Source organism: Candoia aspera, chromosome 9 (genome assembly GCF_035149785.1).
Source record: "Candoia aspera isolate rCanAsp1 chromosome 9, rCanAsp1.hap2, whole genome shotgun sequence".
Taxonomy (NCBI): domain Eukaryota; kingdom Metazoa; phylum Chordata; class Lepidosauria; order Squamata; family Boidae; genus Candoia; species Candoia aspera.
The window spans coordinates 24,611,394-24,631,982 of NC_086161.1; the positions used below are offsets into that span (position 1 = coordinate 24,611,394).

Genomic DNA, 20,589 nt, shown 5'->3' on the forward strand with positions numbered 1-20,589 from the left:
GAATATTGCAGTTTTGTTCTGTGTTTGCCCTAAGGGATTGCAGACTTCAACATTCAGAGAATTGTAGTTTTGAAGGAGAACGAGGTCTTGGCTTGTGAGTTGGTGTGAAATAGTGAAATGAGAAAAAAAATCAATATACTAAACAAACGTCTCTCCTGTTCCCTAGTATGAATTGTGGAGTATTGATGTTTTTCAGGTTTTATTTAAGCTCTCTGTTGAATGCCTCCGCCACATGGATAAGCGCACGCAGTGTCTGCAGGGCATGGTCATATGCATTACACATAAAAAAACAGGTGGTGCTTCAACCACACCATTGTAGCTGCCATCTTGACTTTTTTGCCCACACCCTGTGGTCACCCCCAATAAACACCATCCCTCCTCTTAAGTGTAGTAGCTGGGCGTGTGTATTCCCTTCTTTTAGTAGACAGCTATTTTGATATATTCCCAAATTCTGTCCTCACAGAAGTTGCCTTCTGAATAAATTATGCTAAGCGTATGCATTATCTTCAAGTGATCAACCTGCATCCTTTGCTATTTTGGATGATTCTGTATCTGCTGGGCACAGGGAGAAGGGAGATCTTGGGAATGATTCCTTTGGCCTGATCCATCCGTTTTCAAGGCTGTCTTGGGGGGCTAGAAATCTGCCTTCTTTTTATAAAAGCTGACGTCTCTGACACTGTTCACTCCATAGCGCTTTCTAGAATCACTGCGTGATCGTAATGCGCAGCTCCTAGGAACTTGTGTCAAGCTTTAGTGCAGAGGAAGTTTGAGACGGTGACGGGCAGCCTGCTGGGAATTGGGGACAATTTATCCAACGGTTCTGGAAGCCACGGGCAAAGTGAGCAAATACGAGAGAGCTGGCGAAGTAGGTTTTCTGAGGCTCTGGGTTCATAGCTCTCCAAGTCTCCTGTTTCTCTGCCCTCTTCCTCCAACTTGGCACCTCTCATCAGGCTGACGCATCTTTCAGTGTCTGGTCTCCAAGCTACAGAACCAGCCTCTCCCGCTGCCAAATGCAGAATGGCTTGGAGGATGGACCCAGGGCCTGGAGGGAAGAGGGCAGTCTGACGTGGCCAACGGGTACAGGGTGGATCTCATTTCTGAGGGGCACCTGACCACACCACTGGCAGAATTGTTGAGGAAGAGCATCAGATGGTGAGGCTGAGGGAAGAGGACATCACTCTGACAACAGAATAGCTAAAAACGGCTTCTGTTCCTTTGGTTGGTCTCTGGCCAGCATGGTCTGGGGATCCAATGCAAGACAGGGCAGAAGAACAGGTTGATGGAGCATGTTGATGCTACAGTTAGATGGAAGTTAGGAAATCCTCCCGATATAAATAATCACAGGGACTGTTCAGTTGGTCTCTGGGACCCATGAGGGTCTTAGTCCAGCAGCTTTGGAGGCCAGTTGGATGATAAAAGTTGGCCTGGGGATGCAGAGAGGGAGATTTAAGGACAGCAGATGGAACGGTTGATGATCGATCAGTGGCTGATGAGTCTGCAGGAGAAAAGCAGGACTATGAAAGAGAGAGGTCAGATCACGCTCAGGGTACCAGCCCTTCCTTTCCACACATAATCCACTGATGAGCAGACTCTGACGCTATCTCCCACCCCGATCCAACTGCCGTGCCTTGGTGGAAAATCCTCTGTGAGCCTGATGGTATCCCGGGAGGTTGACGTGCCTGCTGTCAAAGCTTTGTTCTCCTTGTCCGCCAGGAGATGTTGGCAATAATGAAATCCATCTATGACATGATGGGCCGCTACACCTACCCGATGCTGCAGGAAGATGCTCCTATCGAGCACGTGGAAAAATTCTTCCAGGTAAACTGCAGAAATGGACTCTGTCTATCATCAAGTGGAAAAGCAGCTGGGGATGAGGACAAGGGAAAAGCCACCGTTATGCACGTGATCACATCATTGGGCAAATGGCATGGATCATGCAATCATAGTGCAGCTTATAGAATTGGCGTCATTTGTGTGGTGACTTCATGGCGCCCATGATGTCACTTGCTGCCCTGCAGTCTTCAGCCAATGGGCTGCGACGTCTGCATGACCCAACACACAGATGCTGAGGGGAGCACGTAGGACCAACAAGGAAGTATTAGCGTGTAAATAAAGGCACCCGCAGCTACTCCAGAAAACGGTTACCTTGTTTGTCGGGGGGGGGCGGTCTGTTCTCCATTGTGTTCTTGTGGCTTGTTGGGGCAGCTTTCCTCAATCTGGACACTTTATTTCCCAGAATTCCCAGGCCCAGCCATTGCAGAGGATTCTGGGAGCTGGAATCAACACAACTGGAGGGCGCCCAAATTCGTGGAGGTTGCGTCAACGTTGCTTGAGCCTCTCTGAGTTGTGCTTACAAAACCCATAAAACTGGCCTATTCCCTATTTTTCTTTGGGGGGGCAATAAGGGGGCAATTATTGAATCTGGGTTTCACATGGCTTGGAAAGGTATCCTCCCAGCGCAGGAACGTAACAGCCAAGGGGATGCACGAGGCAGGAAGTCTAACCAGGCGTCATGGAGGAGGGGAGGTATCTCCGGATGGGTCTCAGTGGGGATGGTGTGTTATTCTGGGGACTGAGACTGGTGCGCCCTTGGATCTGCACCTTCCGCTCACAGAGCACATTTTGTCTTGCAGAAAATGGACAAGAATCAGGATGGCGTCGTCACAATTGAGGAGTTCTTAGAGACTTGTCAGAAGGTGAGTTCTTCCTGGCGGAATTCTGCAGCTGTGCCATTTTAACACACAAGCATTGGGTTTTTTTTAAAGTTTAGAGCTTTGTAGGTGGCGATGGTACAGCCTGTGACACACACTCTCACACCAATCAAAAAGAAAGATGCTGGCCAAGCTTCCAGAAATTTGGGAGATCCTTTCTTCCCTGGGTAACAGTGAGACTTCTGTGTCTCCTGGTCATGATTATATCCGACCAGTGCAAATTGCATTTATTGCTTTTGTTATTTTCCATAAGCCTGGGTTATCCCAAGACTTGTCCATCTGTATCTGGGCCATATTCCTTCTGCACTGATATTGGGCAGCCACAATTTCAACCTTCTTGGCAAGGCGGAATCACTCGCTGCCAGAAGAGCCTGCCTGTCATGCCTCTGCATGAGCCGTGGCCCTGGGCTCACCTCCTAGCTGGAAAATGATCAAGATGCTGACGCAGAGACCCAATGGGCAGCCTCCTCTGAGGACAGCTCTCCATGTACTGAATGCAATTTGGCCTCTGCAGGTAGTCCTCAACTTATGACCATTCATTTAGCAACTGTTTGAAGTTACAATGGTGCTGGGAAAAGTGACTTGCAACTGGTCCTCACACTTATGACCGTCGCAGCGTCCCTGCGGTCATGTGGTCACAATTCAGGCACTTGGCAACCGGCATGTATTTACAGCAGTTGCAGTGTCCTGGGGTCATGTGATCACCGTTTGCAACCTTCCCAGCTGACTTGCAACAAGCAAAGGCAATGGGGGAAGCCTGATTTGCTTAAGAACCGTGGCAAAAAAGCTTGTAAAATTGGGGTGACTCACTTAATGACCACCTTGCTTAGTGACAGAAGTTCCAGTCCCAATTGTGGCCGTAAGTTGAGGACTTCCTGTAGTTGTTAAGATCAAATGGAAGGCTACATTAAGGCACAAGAGTGGGGGAATAAGCAGATGTGGAGCGGGTCCTCTCTTTGGGGTAGATGAATGCTTTAGGCCAGTGTTTCTCAACCTTGGCAACTTTAGGATGTGTGGACTTCAACTCCCAGAATTCCAAGACTGGCTGGGGAATTCTGGGAGTTGAAGTCCACGCATCTTAAAGTTGCCAAGGTTGAGAAACACTGCTTTAGGCTCTCCTTCCTTTACCTATTCCTTAATACATAGGAAATTGCTCTACTAAAGCCTGGCACAGAGACAAGGGATCCTTCTTCTTCTGAACGTCCCTTCTGTTCTTGTGTTTCTTTCTCTGTTGCCCTCTCTTTTCTGTAGGATGAAAACATCATGAGCTCCATGCAGCTGTTTGAAAACGTCATCTAGGATGCTCCGGGTCCTGCCTGTTTTTTCCTGACCCGTCTGCCTCCTTGGCCTGCACTTTCTGTAGACGGACCCCCTCCGTCTTTCTTGCGAAGCACACGTCTTTTGGGGAAACACCAACCAACCAAAAACTCTTTTTGTATCTAACAAGGGGAATGGGGGGGAAGACAAAAGAGGGAGCAAGAGGTGTGGCTTGCTTACACAGCACAACTCCCTGGATTTTCACGACGGCAGCATCCAGGAAGAGGAGGGAGGAGAGAGAGAAAGGGGTTTGCGGGGAATCCCGGCCTGTCTTCCTGGCTCAGGGAGAGAGGTTTCCAGCAGTGCGGCAGGGCTGTTTTTTTTAAAGAGTGAAAGATTGTCCTGCTCCTCATTTATTGAACTGTAATCCTCGAACATCAAACCTTTCATGACTTGAAGAAAACAATTAAATTTTTCCTCTACAAGGTTTAGTTCCGGGAGCTTCTGTTTGCTTTGGTGGATTTCCCCAGAATTTGGGGAGGGCTGGATGCCGGGCTCAGGGTGGATCTCTTGCAAGACCCGTCGGGGAGAACTTCTGGTCCCGGGGAGCTACAACCGGGCTTTCCCCGTCTGGCCCTTCCTTTCAGCGGAAGCGAGCAAGAGGATGCTGGCCCATTTCAAAGGGACCGTCTGAATCCCCAACTAGCCAACTGCATTTTAGCTAAGTGTCGTATGCAAGCTCAGCCCTCATACAGTGACAGCATGCCATGTGAACCCACGTTTAAGGGAATTAACCCAGGCTAAGTGTGTCATCCTAACGTGGCCGGGGAAGAGGGATGTATTGCAAGGCCGCCCCAGGATGATTTTCTCACTTGTCCTATTCAGAAGCAGATTCAGTGACTGAGTGGTGGCCCCCGGCCCCCAGTGGGAGGGGGGGGGGTTCTGACTAGCTTTCATTTTGAGCTCCATTTTAGCCAATTGCCATTGTGAGTCATTGGGGATATTTCAGTCCCAACTGTGGTCATACTTCAAGGACTACCTGTACAAAAATCACGGCCCTGGGCTGTTCTTTCCAGAGGCATCTGCCCTCGGCACTGGAAAGGGGATCTGCCCCTTTCTTCTTTCTCCCTTGGAAAAGCCAGGCCAGACTCCAAAACTCCTCTTTCCTCAAGTTCCAGGTAGAGCTGATGGTGGCCCCTGGCCCCTCTTTCCCTCTTGCTGCGTCTCGCTTCTGTGCTCCGGCTGCCTTGGGCCAGGCGGCGTCTCCCATGTCCAGCCGGCTGTGAAGTTGCTTTGTCCTCTCCTGCCCATCCTTGAACCCATCAGGACGTTGCGAGGTTGACCCCCAGGCAGTCCGGGCGCCCAGCATAAGGAACGGCTGCATGGCCGGTAGCCAGCATCCCCTTAACCTCCCTTTGCAGCACACTCCGGGGGGGCGGGGGGGGGGGCAGCCCTAGGTTCTTGTTCTCCGTGATGGAGAGATATTCAGTCACTGTATATTTTAATACAATAAATGTAAAAATATGCCCAAGAAGCTTCGCCCCCTCCTCTTTTTCTCCTCCCGCCCACAGGTCTAGGCCTCCAGTTCCCACCTTTGCCAGTGGGCACTCGGGGGGTCTGCAGGGAACCAGGTTGAGCTCGGCTGGTTTATTGGGGGCTTGCCACGTGTGCACAAAAGGAAGACGATTGGGCCTTTCAGGCCATCTTCAAAATGCAGCAGTAGACAGAAAATGTTTATCTGCTCCTTGCAAACGTAAGCTTAACATTAAAAAGGGTTACCTTTCAGATAAATGCAGCAATAATCTTTCCCAGTACGGGAGTTGGGAGTCATGAAAATAACTGCTAGAACAGATGCGTCAAACTTCGGGAAATGAGAAGGTGAGAATTCAGTCTGCATCAAAAAAACATGAAGGAAAAGTCAAGTGCCTTAGAATACACGGTAAGCCACACATTACGGTGAACAAGCCATAACAACTAAACTTGAACTAAATTAACCACATTATATGCAGTGTGAATCAGGATACTGTGCAAAGCCCTCCTGCTCTTGATTTCTTTGGGTTTATGCATTGAATCATAAAATTGTCGAGTTGGAAGGGATCGCAAGGGTCGTCTAGTCCAGCCCCCTGGATGAAGACTGCTCACACAGTGGCATCTGGAGTTTAGGAACATCACTGGAAGGGCTGATGATAAAGCTAAAGTTTAAATATTCTGGACACACCACGAGAAGGTAAGAGCCTTGGAGAAGACCCTGATGGCTTGGAAAAGTCACCAAGGAGGCCAACAGAAGACAAGGTGGCTACATCCTGTCACTGATGGCGCAAGCAGCAGCTTGTAAGATCTCCAAGAAGCCGCTACTGACAGACCATCCTGGCAAAATTAGTTAGGTCCATCATGTCACCACCGGTTGAAAGCAACTGAATGACCTAACAGAAAAGCTGCAGAGATGGTCCTCCCCACAAACCTCCTTGGCTGGGTTCACACGTGAGCATGGGCTAAGATGGATTGCTGGTGGCTCAGCCTGTTGTGTGAATCAGGCCATTACATCATTGCATGTTTGTCTGAACACGGCCACGGTCTTTTGTTAACCTGAGTTGGTTGTTGCACGAACGCAGCCCAAGCGACGTTTGCAATGTTTTGCACAAACACGCATCCCTTTGCAATTGCTTGCCATGAACTGCATTCGGACGTTCTCTCAGGAGCAGTTAGAGTTGTTATGGAAGACGGCGGGGAAATTACGAGAGCCCCCATTTAGCAACAGACACGAAGTTTCCACTCTTTAATCCTCATTTTGTAACAACGGGGCTTTGCCGTCGGTGGGTGAAGAAAGAGGAGGATGCCGGGAATTGCAGTCTTGTCTTGCTCTGAGCAACTACAGAATGCACTGCGCATGCGTGGTTATGATCGCGGCGTTCGCCCTGGTAGCCATAGAGATAGAAAAAGTGTAGAGTCGTCCGAGTCACAGAAATCTGAAAGTAGCTGAGTTACAAGTATATAATGAGCCACTTACATAGGAAAAGGATGGTTTACCTTCTGGCACCTGCTTTACCTTCGGGCAATTGTAGGTACTCAGTTGGGAATCCTCAGGTCTTTATGGCGGTGTTTCTCGACCTTGGGAACTTTTAAGATGTGTGGACTTCAACTCCCAGAATTCCTCAGTCCACATATCTTAAAAGTTGCCAAGGTCGAGAAATCCAGCCTCATGCTATTAATCAGGATTCTACCATAGAGAACTATCATACAGAGCAGCGCTTCTCAACCCCAACAAGTTTGAGATGTGTGGACTACAACTCCCAGCTGCAGAATTCTGGGAGTTGAAGTCGACGCATTAAACTTGTTGAGGTCGAGAAGCACTGATGAGACTTAAAACCCAGTGCAAAAGTTAAGGATGTTGCGGTTTAAAAGGGAAGAAAATTGGGAACCATTAGAACAGCGTTTCTCAACCTTGGGCACTTCAAGAGGGGTGGGCTTCAGCTCCCAGAATTCCCCAGCCAGGCTGGTTGGGGAATTCTGGGAGTTGAAGCCCACCCCTCTTGAAGTGCCCAAGGTTGAGAAACGCGGCATTAGAACTTCTGCAGAAGGCCAGCGAGGTTACCGTCAAGGACTAGCAGAGACGCCTATCTCAGCTTGTTGCAATCCAGGCCAGATCGCAGCCCCGCGCCCGCGCCGGCCCAGGAAAGGCGGGTCGCTCTCCCGCCCGGCCTCCCTCGCAGGGCTGTTGTTGGATCAAGAGCGCTGCCAAGAAGGACGGCCGGTCGCCTCTCCGCCGAGCGAGTTCCGGGCGGCCGCGGCCTCAGTGGCGCTGCACCGCCCGCCGGGCACCCGAGGAGCGCCAGCCAGGTCGCCCCGCTTCCGGGCCCGCGGCGGGGGAACGAGCGGCCGGCCGCTCGGCCGCGCCTCCGCACCGGCAGCCGCGCTCGCAGCTGGGGGCTCCGCACGGCTCGCCCCCCGGCGCAGCGGCGCGTCCGCGGAGATCCAGGGCGGCGACGCCCCTTCCCCTGCGCCCCTCCCCTCCAGGGCTGGGGGCCCCAGCGGCTCCCCCCCCGGCTGCCTCGGCGGCCCCGCGACCCGCTCCCTCCGCGCTCCAGGAGGCCACCAGGGGGCGCCCAGGAGACGCGGAGCGCTTTATCCGTTTCCCTTCCCGCAGCCGGCCTCGACGGCGCGTCCCGTCCGGCCCCCGCCGAGCCGGTGCCGAGCGGGCTTCCCTCTCCGCCCCCTCGGCCAAAGAAGGGTCCGGGCTGGGAGCCCTCCGGGCAGGCCTTCCCCGCCTTGGCCGCTTGAAGACGGGCGGGCCCCCGCTGCCCGCAGTCGCAGCGGCTCCCTCCGAGAGACGCCGGGCACCGCGGCCGCCTCCCGCGGGAGCGCCCAGGGAGCCGGAGGAGGAGCTGCGCAAGGCCCCGCTGGGTCCCCGGCCCCCTCCTCCGCTTGCCCGTCGGGGGTCTTCCTGCGAGACCCCAGCAGAGCCGGGCAGGAAGACTCATGCAGGCGGAGCCGTGAGCTCCGTCGAACGGCCTGAAGTCTCCCGGCACGGTCGGAGTCTTGCTGTCCAAACAACACAACGGAACTGCAGATTTTTTTCTGTTCTAAATCCATGGGTATTTTTGCAAGGAAAAGCAAAATAAACCTCCAGGAGCAGCACTAGCCTTTACTTTGCCCCGGTGTTTCTCAGCCTTGGCCGCTTGAGGATGTGTGGACTTCAATTCCCAGAATTCCCCAGCTGGGAGTTGAAGCCCGCACATCTTAAACTTACTGAGGTCGGGAAGCACGGCTATATATTATAGACCTCAATGGTAGAATTCTAATTAAAACCATACAGCCGGATGGCTGGGGAATTCTGGGAGTTGAAGTCTGCACAGCTTAGAGTTGCCAAGGTTGAGGAACCCTGGAGTAAAGGATAAGGAGAAAACCCGCCTCTTGGCTGCAACCCCTACAGGGGTTCACAGGGGGTCCTAAACTGTGAAAACCTTCAGAACCCATGGCGGCGTTCCGGCAAGACTGCCCGATTTGTGCCTCGGTGTCCTGTAATTGCTTCGGGACACGATGGCTTTGCCCGCGGCGTGAGCCTAGCCAAGCGCAATAGCCAACCTTGCCACGGAAAGACCTTTGTTCGGGCTCTGACTGCAGCCGTCGGACAGAGCCGTCAGACTGGAGGCGGCCCTCGGCGGATTGCTGCGGGCGCTTCTCACTGCCGCCCTGGAAACCTTGAAAAAGCCCCGCCAAAGAAGCAGGTCCCCTCTACCTTTCCTATCTCCCGAGTCCACTCGCGCGGGACGCCTCCGATTGAACTGGACGCGCCGCGGGGCTGCCTGGGAAAAGTAGTCCGCCTGGCTCTTTAAGGCTGATGCAGCAGAGAGCTTGGGCGCCCTGCTGCTGCTTCCCCTCCCGGCGGCTCGAAGGTAGGTGGGCAGGGGCGGTGCGCGGATCCTGGTTTCCTCCCGGGCTGGAGCCCGTGCAGTGTCCCCCCCTCCCCCCAGATTGCAACTGAAGCTTCAGCTGCAGAAACGGGCGGACCCGGGACTGTTGCAAGCGAGCCAAAATGGGGCTCTGTTCAGAAAGTTGGGGAGGGGGTCGAATAAGGATTTAACACCCCCCCCCCTTGATTTCCTCGCCTCGTCCTTCCTCGGTCCCATTTTTCCTCCATGCCTTTTGCCCATTAAGGAAAGGGCGGGGTGGAAAAATGCACTCCATTGCAAATGCTCCTGGGAAGCGGCTGGTGCTTCAAGCAACTTTCACATGCCTTCGGGAGCCCGGGCAAGCAAGACGCCCGTGTGCATTAGCCGAGCAAGGGGAAGGGTTGACTGCCAGGAAAGCTGGCTGGGAATTCTGGGAGTTGAAGTCCACCCATCTTCAAGTGGCCAAGGTTGAGAAACACTGCCGTAGTTAGTTAGCAGTTACTGATTTTGAACTTTTTCTTTTTTTACTGCGATGCTGGCTCATGCTTAGTTTTCTCACCTCTCCCTCTCTCGGATGGAACTTTGCCCCCTACCCTGTTCAGCATCGGGTTGACATGCCCCACGGAGCCCAAGTTCCTTGACCAACCGCAGTTGGCAGACCACGGTTCACACAGGTTACTGGTTACGTTTGCCCAACACACCAGGGCCCAGCTAGGCAACCAAGCTTGGGAGAAGGGACTCCTAGCAAAGGAATGGCCGTTGAAGGAAAGCCAGAGTGAGGGAAAAGGTCCGCTGTTGGCCTAGAACTGGGCCCAAGCCCATCATCAGCTGCGGAACCTCCTGGGCGACTCTGGGCAACCACTTTCTCTCCACCCAAGAGGGTGGTGGTTGTGGGGGTAAAACTGGGGGCTGCCTTGAGACTCTGGAGCGGAGGGAAGATACACGCTGGAGAAGAGAGGCGGTTCTCTGTGGCTGGAGGGCCAGGAGACCCAGGACCACGGCCTCTGAGCCTCCCTTTGGGTTCCTCTTCAGGCTTGGATGCAGCGCCCACTGCCAGGGGCTCTTCCTTTGGCCCTCAGGCTGAGCTGGGCTTGGAAGAACGTGGGTCGCAGGGGCCTTTCCCAGCTGCGCGGGGCCATGAGGCTGGTTCAGTTCCATGCCAAGGGGTCATCAGCCGAGCCCCGGATCGGGCTGGAGGAGCGAGAGGGCGGCAACGTGGTTGACCTGAGCACTTTTGACCCGTCCTTGCCCAAGACCATGCGAGCGTTCCTGGAGGCAGGAGAGGCAGCGCTCGCGGTTGCCAGGAGGTATGTGAGAATGGGGCTGCTGGCTGGTCCAGAGGAGAAGCTGGGGGTGGAGGACAAAGGTCTGGCTTGCAGGGCCGCTGGAACTCTTAAGGTGGCGGTGAGCAGAGGCTGAGGCTGGAGAGACGGGAAGGGAAGCGTGGGGAGAAGAAGCTCCTCTGGGAGGCTCCTTGGAAGCCTTGCCGGTATTCCCAGCTTCATCTGCGGACCCTTTGCCAAAGCCACCTTTTCAGAAAGGACTCTAATGTAGCCTCCCAGCTGAAATGAAGCTTGTGGCACAAATTCCTGCCCTTCCTACCCTTGAAATGGGTACTGCAAGTTCCTCAACTGCGCTACTTCGTAGGAATATCTACAACCAGAGTCCCTCCTTGGGGGGAGATGGGTGGTGATAAAAATTTAATAAATTTAAAATGTAATAAATAATATAAATAAATAAATAAATATCACAGTCCTCAGTTATGCCAGGCATGTCTACAGCAGCGGTTCCCAACCTTTTTGGCACCGGGGACCGATTTCATGGAAGACAAGTTTTCCATGGACCCAGGGTTGAGGGGGGGGGATGGTTTCAGGATGATTCAAGCGCTTCGTCTTTTTCCTGACCTTTTGTTCTTTTTTCTTTGCGCCGATTGGAGATAGCAGCCAATGGGCTTGCTTTCTCTGACAGGAGGCGGAGCTCAGGCGGTGATGCAAGTGATGGGGAGCAGCTGTAAACACTCAGGCTGTAAATTCGCTCGCTCGCCCACTGCTCACCTCCTGCTGGGCGGCCTGGGTCCTGACAGGCCATGGACTGGTACCGGTCTGCGGCCCGGGGGTTGAGGACCCCTGGTCTACAGGTTGTGGTTCAGGAAGTCAAAATGGCAGCCATGACAGTGTGACCAGAGCACATGAAAACCAGGCAGAGCTTCAGTTGCATCATTGTGGCTGCCATCGTGACTTTTTGGACCTCGCCATGCAGACTCTTCTGATTCACGTCATCCATGATGCACCACTGTGATGGGTTTTGGGCAAGTAACTCTGGATCTAGGCTGAAGAGAGGGAACCCTTCTCAGGATTAGTGCAGGTAGGTTTGAGAGAGGTTTCACGTTATCCTTCAGTATGTGCAGATCTTGCCTTTCTCCTTAACACAGCGAAATTGGAAGTCCAATGTATTTGAATTTTATGCCGCTGCTGCCTTTCTGTTCAAAATAAGCAGAAAGGCTGCAGAAGAAAACAAATATGCAAAACAGACAACTGAATGGGCCAAATAGTAACATGGAAATCATGCTGGGAAGAATGAAATGGTTGGGCTCCCAAGGTTTGGCTGGAGAGATGGGTCTTAGCTGCTCTCCTAAAGGCAGAGACGATCAAAGGCATCTCTTGAATTCCACTGCAGGGGAGCGATGCAGGAGAAGGGCCACATTCGTCATGTTGTTTCTTACAGTGAAGCACCTTGGATAGATTTTGGGAAGCCCAAGAACCTTCTAACCCCATTTAGCACATTCAGAAGAGCGTCTCTTCTACCAGCTGTGGTTGTCCTGCAGCCCCCATTTGAAGGCATTGATGCTTTTGAGCTCCCTCCACAGAGCGCAGCAGTCTGGCTGTCCTCCTCTGCCCCGGTCTGAACTGGCCCTCTTGGCTCCCATCACCAACCCAGATAAAGTGATCTGTGTCGGCATGAACTACGCGGACCACTGCCTGGAGCAGAACGTCAAGATCCCCAAGGAGCCAATCATCTTCAGCAAGTTCTCCAGTTCCATTGTGGGACCCTATGATGCTATCATTCACCCGACGGAGAGCAAAGTGAGTCTGCTTGCAGGCTGGGTCCTTTCAGAGAAGTGGTGGGAATGGTCTACCCGATACAGCCTCCAGCAGATAGGGAGTAGCAATGTGGCAGGCAGAAGCTGGGATGGGTCCTTCCACCTGTCTTTTGTGTACACACCGAATGGGGTGTAAATAGGCAGAAAGGGGACTTTGCAGTGGACTTCGGTGTAGTGGTGACTAGGAACAGGGAGACGGTGAGTTCTAGTCCCACGTTCGGCACAAAGCCAAATGGATGATCTTAGGCCAGTCTCTCCTTCTCAGCCCTAGGAAGAAGATGATCAGGGCAAGTCACTTCCAAAAATGTTGCCTAGAAAACTGCAGGGACACCAGGAGTCAAGTATAACTCAAAGTCAGTGTGAAAGTCAATCTGATCTAGTGGTGAAGGGGTTAGACCAGGAGCAGGGAGACTGAATTCTTTTCCAGCCTTGGGCGCAAAGCCAACTGGGTGACTTTGGGCCAGTCCCTCTCCCTCAACCCCAGGAAGGAGGAGGCCAGGGCAAACCACTTCCAAAAATGTTACCAAGAAAACTGCAGGGACTTTTCCAGTTGCCAGGAATCGAGGCTAACTTGAAGGGGTTAAAAAACCCAAAACAAATGTTTCCAGTAAGTACATTATGAGCTCATGTGACACTGGAGAGAACCTGGGAGCATATATCTAAAATCTTAGCCACCCTTGCTTGTGAAAACAGTTTTCCAATCAGAGTTGGAAATCCATCCATCTGGACGACCATCTCCCAGCCTCTAGAGCCGTGTTTCTCAACCTTGACAATTTGAAGATGTGTGGTCTTCAACTCCCAGAATTCCACCCCCCCCACACACTATTGAGGTGCTTCTCCCCTGGCTTGTATTATTCCCTGGGCTGTTTCTGCCTTAGCTCACCTGGGACACCCCCTTGCCACAGACACACATTTCTGCAACGAGCGGCGGGACAGAAATGCTGGGGTCTGGAGTCCGCTGGCCCTTTGGGTGGCCAATCAGAGGCTCATCCTTGTGTGTTTCCTCTTCTAGGAAGTTGACTGGGAAGTTGAGCTGGCCTTTGTCATTGGCAAGAAAGGAAAGCACATCCAGGTAACTCCAAAGTTGGCAGAGGGCAGCTGAGGACTGGCTTTAGAAAAGAGCCTCGATGATGTTTCTCTCCATTCAGTTTAACCACTCTTGGGCGGGTGGCATGGAAAGCAATAGCATGACCCTGTATGTGTGTGCACAGAAGTAAAAATTTGGTGCTATTTCTTCTTTAATGGGGCAGATAGGATTGCAGCTGAATGTGGAGAAATCCAAAGGTGTGTTGTCCTCTGCCAGCATTGTTACTGGCCTTGGAGCTCTGTAGAACGCCCTTGGAGAGGTTTGGTCATGATGAGAAGACAAGTCAAAGGGAAGAGAGGAGAGGCAAGAAGAGGTAGAATGAATGCATGCAAAGTCACTCAGGGCTTGGATGCATGGGGGAGAGGGCTGTTCCCCCCATGCGCTCCTTCTGGTGAGCATCTAGTTGGCTCTGGATGGAATAAAAGGCCCGTGGGGTTCTCTAGCTCTCGAGCACCTTCCACTTGCTCCCCAAGACTTAAGACACAGGGCTTCAGTCTCGCTAACACTTCAGCTTGGACCACTGGTCAGGCCAGACATCTCACACGCGCTTCAGGACTTTGCCGTGAAAAATCCTGACAGGGTCAGCCCCTTGGAGTCAGATGGCAAAGTGGCCAAGCCACACCATCTTGTTGATGGCCAGGGCAACATCGGGACTTAGTTAGAAGATAGAGGCTAGATCCCATTATGCTGGCAAGAAAGAGGGAATGGGAGAAAGACCCTCAGCCCCCCTCACCAGGAAGTTGTGGCGGGGGGAGACTGGAGGCAAGGCTTAAGAACATTTTGGTTGTGCTCTGATGCTTTATTTCTAGTCCCACTGAAGCCGTTGGTCATGGAACCATAGAGCTGAAGGGACCGAACAGGTCTTCAAGTCCGACCTGCTGCGTCCTGCAGGTCTTAAGGAGGCCTTTGAAAGAAGCAGGAAAGGAGGGTGCCTTTTGCTTATATATTCTGTTATCCAATTTGATTCTGTCTTGATGGTTTATAAGTAGAGCTGGGTGCAAAACTCCTTTCAGCGTTCCTGACTAAATGAAGGCATTGTCTGAATTTCTCCAGCGGAGGGAGAATTTTCTGATGGGAGGACTTTGCCTTTGTGGTGAAAATGCTGAAAAAGTCCCTGGGAGGATGAATGGCTGGTCTTCAAAGGGTGCTAGAGAGAGAAGTATACCATAAAAGACGGGACTCTTATAAATATCCCTTGGCTGTTTCGTCTGTATATTAATTCAAGGATATCTTGCAGGACCTAGGAGAATGTTACCCAACTTCTCTTCTCTTCTGAAAGAAGAGATCAGAAGCATTTTCTCTTTTATCAAACTGAGTGCGAATGGGATGAAAAAAAATGCCAGAGAATATCTCCAGCAGGAGTTCATAGTTCTGGTCACTGGCTACTTTAATTTATTTTAGATTAGCCTTCTCCAGACTGGTATCAACTCCCAGAATTACAGAGGGGAAGGGGAAAGGGAGAAGGAAGGAGAGACTGAGCATGTAGATTTCAGTGTAGAAATATTTATATAATATGATTAAAAATTACGAACATTCTGTTATTTGGAAAGCTTAAAGTACTGAAAATAAAAAAGAGAAAAATAAACATTCCATCAGTCTTAATTGCAATTTAGGATGTCCACGTGACAAACATAGCATTACCTGACTTTTCACCCAAAGTTAAGTATAGCATGAAAAAAGAACCGCTGGAAATGCACATCCAAGTGTTAGTTACGTATTAACAGTTTTGGTCTTGAGCATGTGCGTGCTTTTCAAGGAAATGGCAAGGGGGCCGCAGGAACAGAACCAGGCAGGTGACGTACGTGTGACAGGCAGGAAGCACCAGATGTCCTGAGCCTGGCCTGATGGGGCAGAAGCTGCTGAGCATCTAGTGGCCTCAGAGGCAACGTGGGGAAGGGGAGGGAGGAGGCTTCTGACCAGATTCCCAACTCCCTGTGCCCCGACACCCAACAGGTGCCAACCTGAGGTAGAATACTCTTGTGGCCTCCTTTTCTTCCTCCCCAGGAATCCGACGCCATGGCCCACGTGGCTGGTTTTACGGTGGCCCACGATGTGAGTGCCCGAGACTGGCAGATGAACAGGAACGGGAAGCAATGGCTGTTAGGGAAAACCTTTGACACCTTCTGCCCGCTGGGCCCAGCTCTCGTCACCAAGGACTCTGTGACAGGTTAGGAAGCTGCAAGCCGCAGGGGTGGATCATGGGTGTTGCAGTCCAGCACCCCTCTAAGGGGCGGGGTTGGGAGAAGCTGGTTGAGGAATTTCATGCGTGTTTCAGTTTGCTCCCAGAGCTCAGACCTGACTTTATTTCTCTCTGTTCTTGATTTCTGTTGTTCTTCCCATGTTCACGCGGAAAGAATGTGGAGTTCCAGTGAGTGATGATCTTTGTCCTGTAGAACAGTGTTCCAGTAATTCAGTCTTCCTCCTTTGTATGCGTTTTGAAGGAACATGGCAGTACACGATTTCCTAGAAATGAAGTGTTCCAAACACACACACACACACACACACACACACACACACCCATCCCCCCACACCTGTCCCTTGGCTTAATTTCTGGTAAAACATTTCTGGCGTTAAAGACATTGTAGAGGGTGTCTGCTTTGCACGAAAATGTCCTCTGAGATGTTTTTGTAGTGAATCTAGCCAGTGAGGTAGACATCTGAGACCCTTGGCTTGGCTGGGAGAAGCAGAGCAGGAGGACATTTCTTGAGAGCCACCGCTTTCAGTTATCCGCCAGCCAGCCAGCCAGCCGTGCTGTACACCTAAGTGATCCTGTAGGCAAAACACTGAGGATCATCTCCAGATAAAAATGATCCTTCTAAGATAGGAAAGTGAGAGTTGGAATCATGGTGCCAACTCCTGTTTTGGAAGGGGCATTTCCTCTTGGTTCTGTTTTAACATTCCCTTGTTTTAGGAAAACAGCTTCCCTTTAATTTTATGGCTCTGCACTCTCCTGTTCCCCTCCAGATCCTCACAATTTGGGCATCCGCTGCCGAGTGAATGGCGAACTCGTCCAGAACAGCAGCACCAGCCAGATGATCTTCAAAACAGAGGCTCTGGTCGCATGGGTTTCCAAGTGAGTGTGGCCCCCCCTTCCCCCCGGGTCCTCCTGTTCTTTGCAGTGACTTTGTAAGAAAACCATCCATGGGGGCCAAAGTAAGCCCAGGACAAGCACTGGCTTGGCCCAGGCTAAGGTGGCAGTTTTGACCTTCAGAAGAGTGTCCTAGCCGGTCCCACTACTTCTGATGGAGCATCCTTCCCTAGCCTCGATGGTCTTTGAATGTGTGGGGCAACTCCTCCTGTTGGCTTTGTGGCTGGGAAGGATGGGTATTGCAGTCCAACATAACTGGCAGGTGCCAGAGCACCATCGTCAGAGGGTGAAGCAGCAGGGGGTCCCAGCCAGGCTCAACTAGCCATTTTCTCCTTTGGCATCTACCTGTGAGAAGTCACTAGCCAGAAGTTGGAATCCACAGATCTCCTTCACGGCCAGGTTCTGGAAGAGACCTCTCTGGAGTCCAGGCATAGGCATATGGGCATGCTTATTTGGTACATTTCTAGTGTTTATCCTAGATGTGGCGCATGGGAAGCCTTGGATGCTGTCACACAAGCAGCATAGCTGGGTGGGAGGGAGGGAGGGAGGGAGCTGCCTTTCTGTGGAAATACAGAATACAGACAACTCAGATCCCAAGAACTCCTAAAAGGAAATGTCTTTACCCTCCCCAGGAGTAGCAAAGCCAAAAAATTCTCCAGAGGAGGAAGTAACATAAAGGCACTTCTCTCTAGGACGGACAAACCAAGTCCTGGATGGTTCCTTGACCATTCCTTCTGTAGCCAAGGCATCCGGCTGTCATTTGGCGTTTTTCGAATGACATACAAGGGGGCAGAGAAGATGGAATGGGCGCGTGCCCCTCAACCCATTCGCCTCCCTTCCCAGCAAAGGAGGGCAGGGTTGGGGAACGTGCCTGCCAGCACCACTGCTCACCAACATGGTGCTCCCCTTTCAGTCTGAGGCCTCCCGATAGGTAGAACCACAGCTCCCCAAGAGTGGTCCTAACACCTCTGGAGGGCATCAAGCTGGGGCAGACTGGCCTCAGCATGGATTGGTGGTGGTTTAAGCCACTGTCCTCACAGTTCAAGTGGCGGTTCAACGTTCTTGGCACAGTTGTATGTATGCTTTGAGTGAATGTCTACCTGCCTACCTTTTTCCTGAGAGGGCAGTTGTGGTGGCTTCCAAGAGTTACAGGTAAGCCCTCCTAGAGGTCAGTGTGACTCCTGGTGGCTTTATGGCTGCATCTGGGCCATTTCATTGCTGACAGTCCGAAGTGGGTCGCCATTACTTTGAGACTTTTTTTTTTTACCTTGGTCTAGCTTACAGCTGTGCGATCTGCTGGTAGAAACCTGTTCAGCGTTTCAAGGCCAGCTAGGTGCTGCCACCACCTAGCTGCAGCCGCCCATAATTCTATCCTCCTTGCAGTAATCTTGTGAGAAAGGCTGGGCTGAGAGTGAGCAGCTGCCCCCAAAGCGGCAGGTGAACGTCCACAGCTGAGGGCTCTTGAACCAGGATCTCTCTTCGGTGGTGACACCTGAACCACTAGCGCCCCATCAGGCTGCCTTGTTCTGCTAATTCTTGCTAAGTCTTGCTGCGCTTGATGTTCTTTGCAGGTTTGTCACACTGTACCCAGGAGATGTCTTCCTCACTGGGACACCACCAGGGGTTGGAGTTTTCCGGAAGCCCCCCACTTTCCTCAAGGTGACTGCTGTTCCTAGTTCATCACAGGTTCTGGTCTTCTGACCTTCTTGGGATGATTTTGAGTACACAGGTAGTTCTCAACTTTCAACCACAGTTGGGACTGGAATTTCTGTCGTAAGTCGTGGTGGTCATAAGTCGAGTCACCATGTGACTGGACCCGATTTTATGACCATTTTTACGACAGTTGTTAAGCGAATCACCATGATCATAAGCGAATCCAGCTTCCCAGTGGATGTTTTATTGCCGGAAACCGGCAAGCAGTCGCAAATTGCAATCACGTGACCGCAGGATGCTGCAACTGGTCCTAAATGTGAGCTGGTTGCCAAGCGCCTGAATTGCAATCACATGACTGCTGGGGTGGTACGACAGTCGTAAGTGCAAGTACAGGTCGTAAAGCACTTTCCCCAAGGCCGTCGCAACTTTGAACTGTTGTTAAATGAATGGTTGTAAGTCGAGGACTACCTGTAGTCACTTCTGGGCTCATTGTATATTTTTTTTCCTCTCTAGTATGCAACATCAGTAGCCCACTGTTCTTTTCTCAGCCCAAGCCAGCACATCAATTGTCCTTCCAGGCTCCATAATCCAAGTCCTGCAGGCTGCAGGCCATTCTGAAAAACGTGCTTAGGAATGCAGCTGAAATATCTTTGATTTTCCAATCGCTTTACCCTCCCTTGCATGTAACGTCTATATTGATACAGCCTCGTTTTGGGAGGGCAGACAGGCGCCCCCGTATTGGCTGTTCTTAACCAGGAAACGTAGCCCAAACGGGCTGTTGTTTTTCAGGACAAACTTCAGCAGGGCCTTAGACTGTGTGTTTAGGACACACTGGATGGCCTTTGAAGTTTGCGTTCTGAAGTCTAGCACATTTGGGGAGAGAGTTGAGGCAGGTGAAGTTTCTGTTTGAAATCTGCTGCTTCCTGGGAGCGCACTAGCTGTTCTTGCAGCCCACCAAGGGGGAGGCTGTTGTAATCCTGTTGTCCCAACAGAGAGGAGATGAAGTACAGTGTGAAATTGATGAGCTGGGAACCATCTGCAACAAGGTGATGTGAAGATTTTTCTGCTGCGTCCCTCCACAAAACCATCGGCCGGAGTGAAATCCACGGGTGCCTTCACTGATTCTAATCACGATCATAAATAAGGATGTTCTTAAAATTCTTTTGATTACATCTGGAATTACTTCTGCCAAGCATTGCAAGTGGGGATGGCCATCAAACTACAATTTAGAAACCACCAGCAATTTCTGGGCTTCTCAGTTAAGCCAAGAGGAGAAAGGCAACATGGGTGGATGGTGCCCTTTAGTGGTACCCGAAGCAGGATCATGATCTCTGGTGTGGCACATGTGATGGACTGATGTTGGTGCACGTATCTCCTTTATTACGTGCAGGTTCTCCAGACGGTTGATTCAGAATAAAGCAATTTTTGACAAACTGAGATGATTGGGATCTAGATTGTTTTAAAACTGGCAGATGGATAAAAAGGAGTGTGCAGCTATTCAGTCTTTGCCTGCACAGGTTTTTTGCGGGGAGATAAAAATGGCAGAGAAAACAGAGTTTTCGGTGGAAGGGAGCATCAGCTGTAGCTTATCTCTCAAACTGGCCTGTAGGAAAGCTGTTTCTTGTAAACTCCCCAATCCCCAGCTCAGAACTGCAGAATTTTAATCCTGGGCTGTAGGAATTTGGGTTTCTCATGATGGGTCAGAACTGGCAGCTGGGGAGGAACACCACAATCTCTAGGGACCTAATTGCTTTTAATAGTTATATAATAAATTCAGGTTTGTCAATTACAGAAGCTGCTGCAGTCGAAGATACAGCTACTGTAATTTCTTAATTCACACTCAGCCGGAGTATGGATGTTTTGCCTGCTCTTGCAAGCTCTTGTTGACTGCAAAACGGTGGGGAGGAAGAGTTTGGGGAGGGCTCCTTGGGGTACCCGTAATGCCTTAAATTTGGTAAATGTCGACATTGAACATTATCGGCTAGCAATAACCAAGGTCTGAATGTTAGTACTATAGCTATAAACAGTCTGGTGGCCTACAGATGTTTCGAGCAGATGTTCTCCCCGGCCTTAGCCAATGTGAAGGAGAAGCCCTATCTATCTGCAGGATGCCAGGAAACCTGCTGTGGGTGGCGTACATTAATTCCCATTCTTATGCAGAGTGCAAAAGGAGTAAGACATTAAAAGCAGGAGGTAGGAAAAGGAAATACAGAGTCTTTTTCTTGGAAAGTTCTCACCTTTCTCTTTGAGCATCTCAACGCCCTCTTTGCCTACCCCTCACTTTCTCTTTGCATGCTTGCTTT

General features: G+C 51.3%; 2 protein-coding genes across 3 annotated transcripts in view; both read left to right on the top strand.

The window, feature by feature from the left end:
- The window catches only part of KCNIP3 (potassium voltage-gated channel interacting protein 3), a 101,728-nt gene extending 97,550 nt beyond the window's left edge, over positions 1–4,178 (top strand). For both annotated transcript variants that reach the window (XM_063311173.1, XM_063311174.1), the window contains 3 exons: positions 1,714–1,818; positions 2,634–2,696; positions 3,963–4,178. In XM_063311173.1, the coding sequence (XP_063167243.1) occupies positions 1,714–1,818; positions 2,634–2,696; positions 3,963–4,010 (216 nt within the window). In that variant the 3' untranslated portion in view covers positions 4,011–4,178. The remainder of the gene's footprint in view (positions 1–1,713; positions 1,819–2,633; positions 2,697–3,962) is intronic.
- Positions 4,179–10,390: 6,212 nt separating this feature from the next.
- LOC134502731 (fumarylacetoacetate hydrolase domain-containing protein 2-like) lies at positions 10,391–19,447 on the top strand. The gene is made up of 7 exons (XM_063311202.1): positions 10,391–10,665; positions 12,225–12,441; positions 13,471–13,530; positions 15,550–15,712; positions 16,510–16,618; positions 18,205–18,292; positions 19,279–19,447. Exons 1-7 carry the CDS (start codon positions 10,397–10,399, stop codon positions 19,339–19,341), a joined length of 969 nt encoding a protein of 322 aa, XP_063167272.1. The 5' UTR covers positions 10,391–10,396; the 3' UTR covers positions 19,342–19,447.
- The last annotated feature ends 1,142 nt before the right edge of the window (positions 19,448–20,589 follow it).

Coding starts and splice junctions, on each gene's coding strand:
- LOC134502731 (XM_063311202.1), top strand. CDS start 10,397: ATGCAGCGCCCACTGCCAGGGGCTCTTCCTTTGGCCCTCAGGCTGAGC. Junction 10,666..12,224: donor GCGCTCGCGGTTGCCAGGAG/GTATGTGAGAAT, acceptor CTCCCTCCACAG/AGCGCAGCAGTCTGGCTGTC. Junction 16,619..18,204: donor CTGGTCGCATGGGTTTCCAA/GTGAGTGTGGCC, acceptor TGTTCTTTGCAG/GTTTGTCACACTGTACCCAG.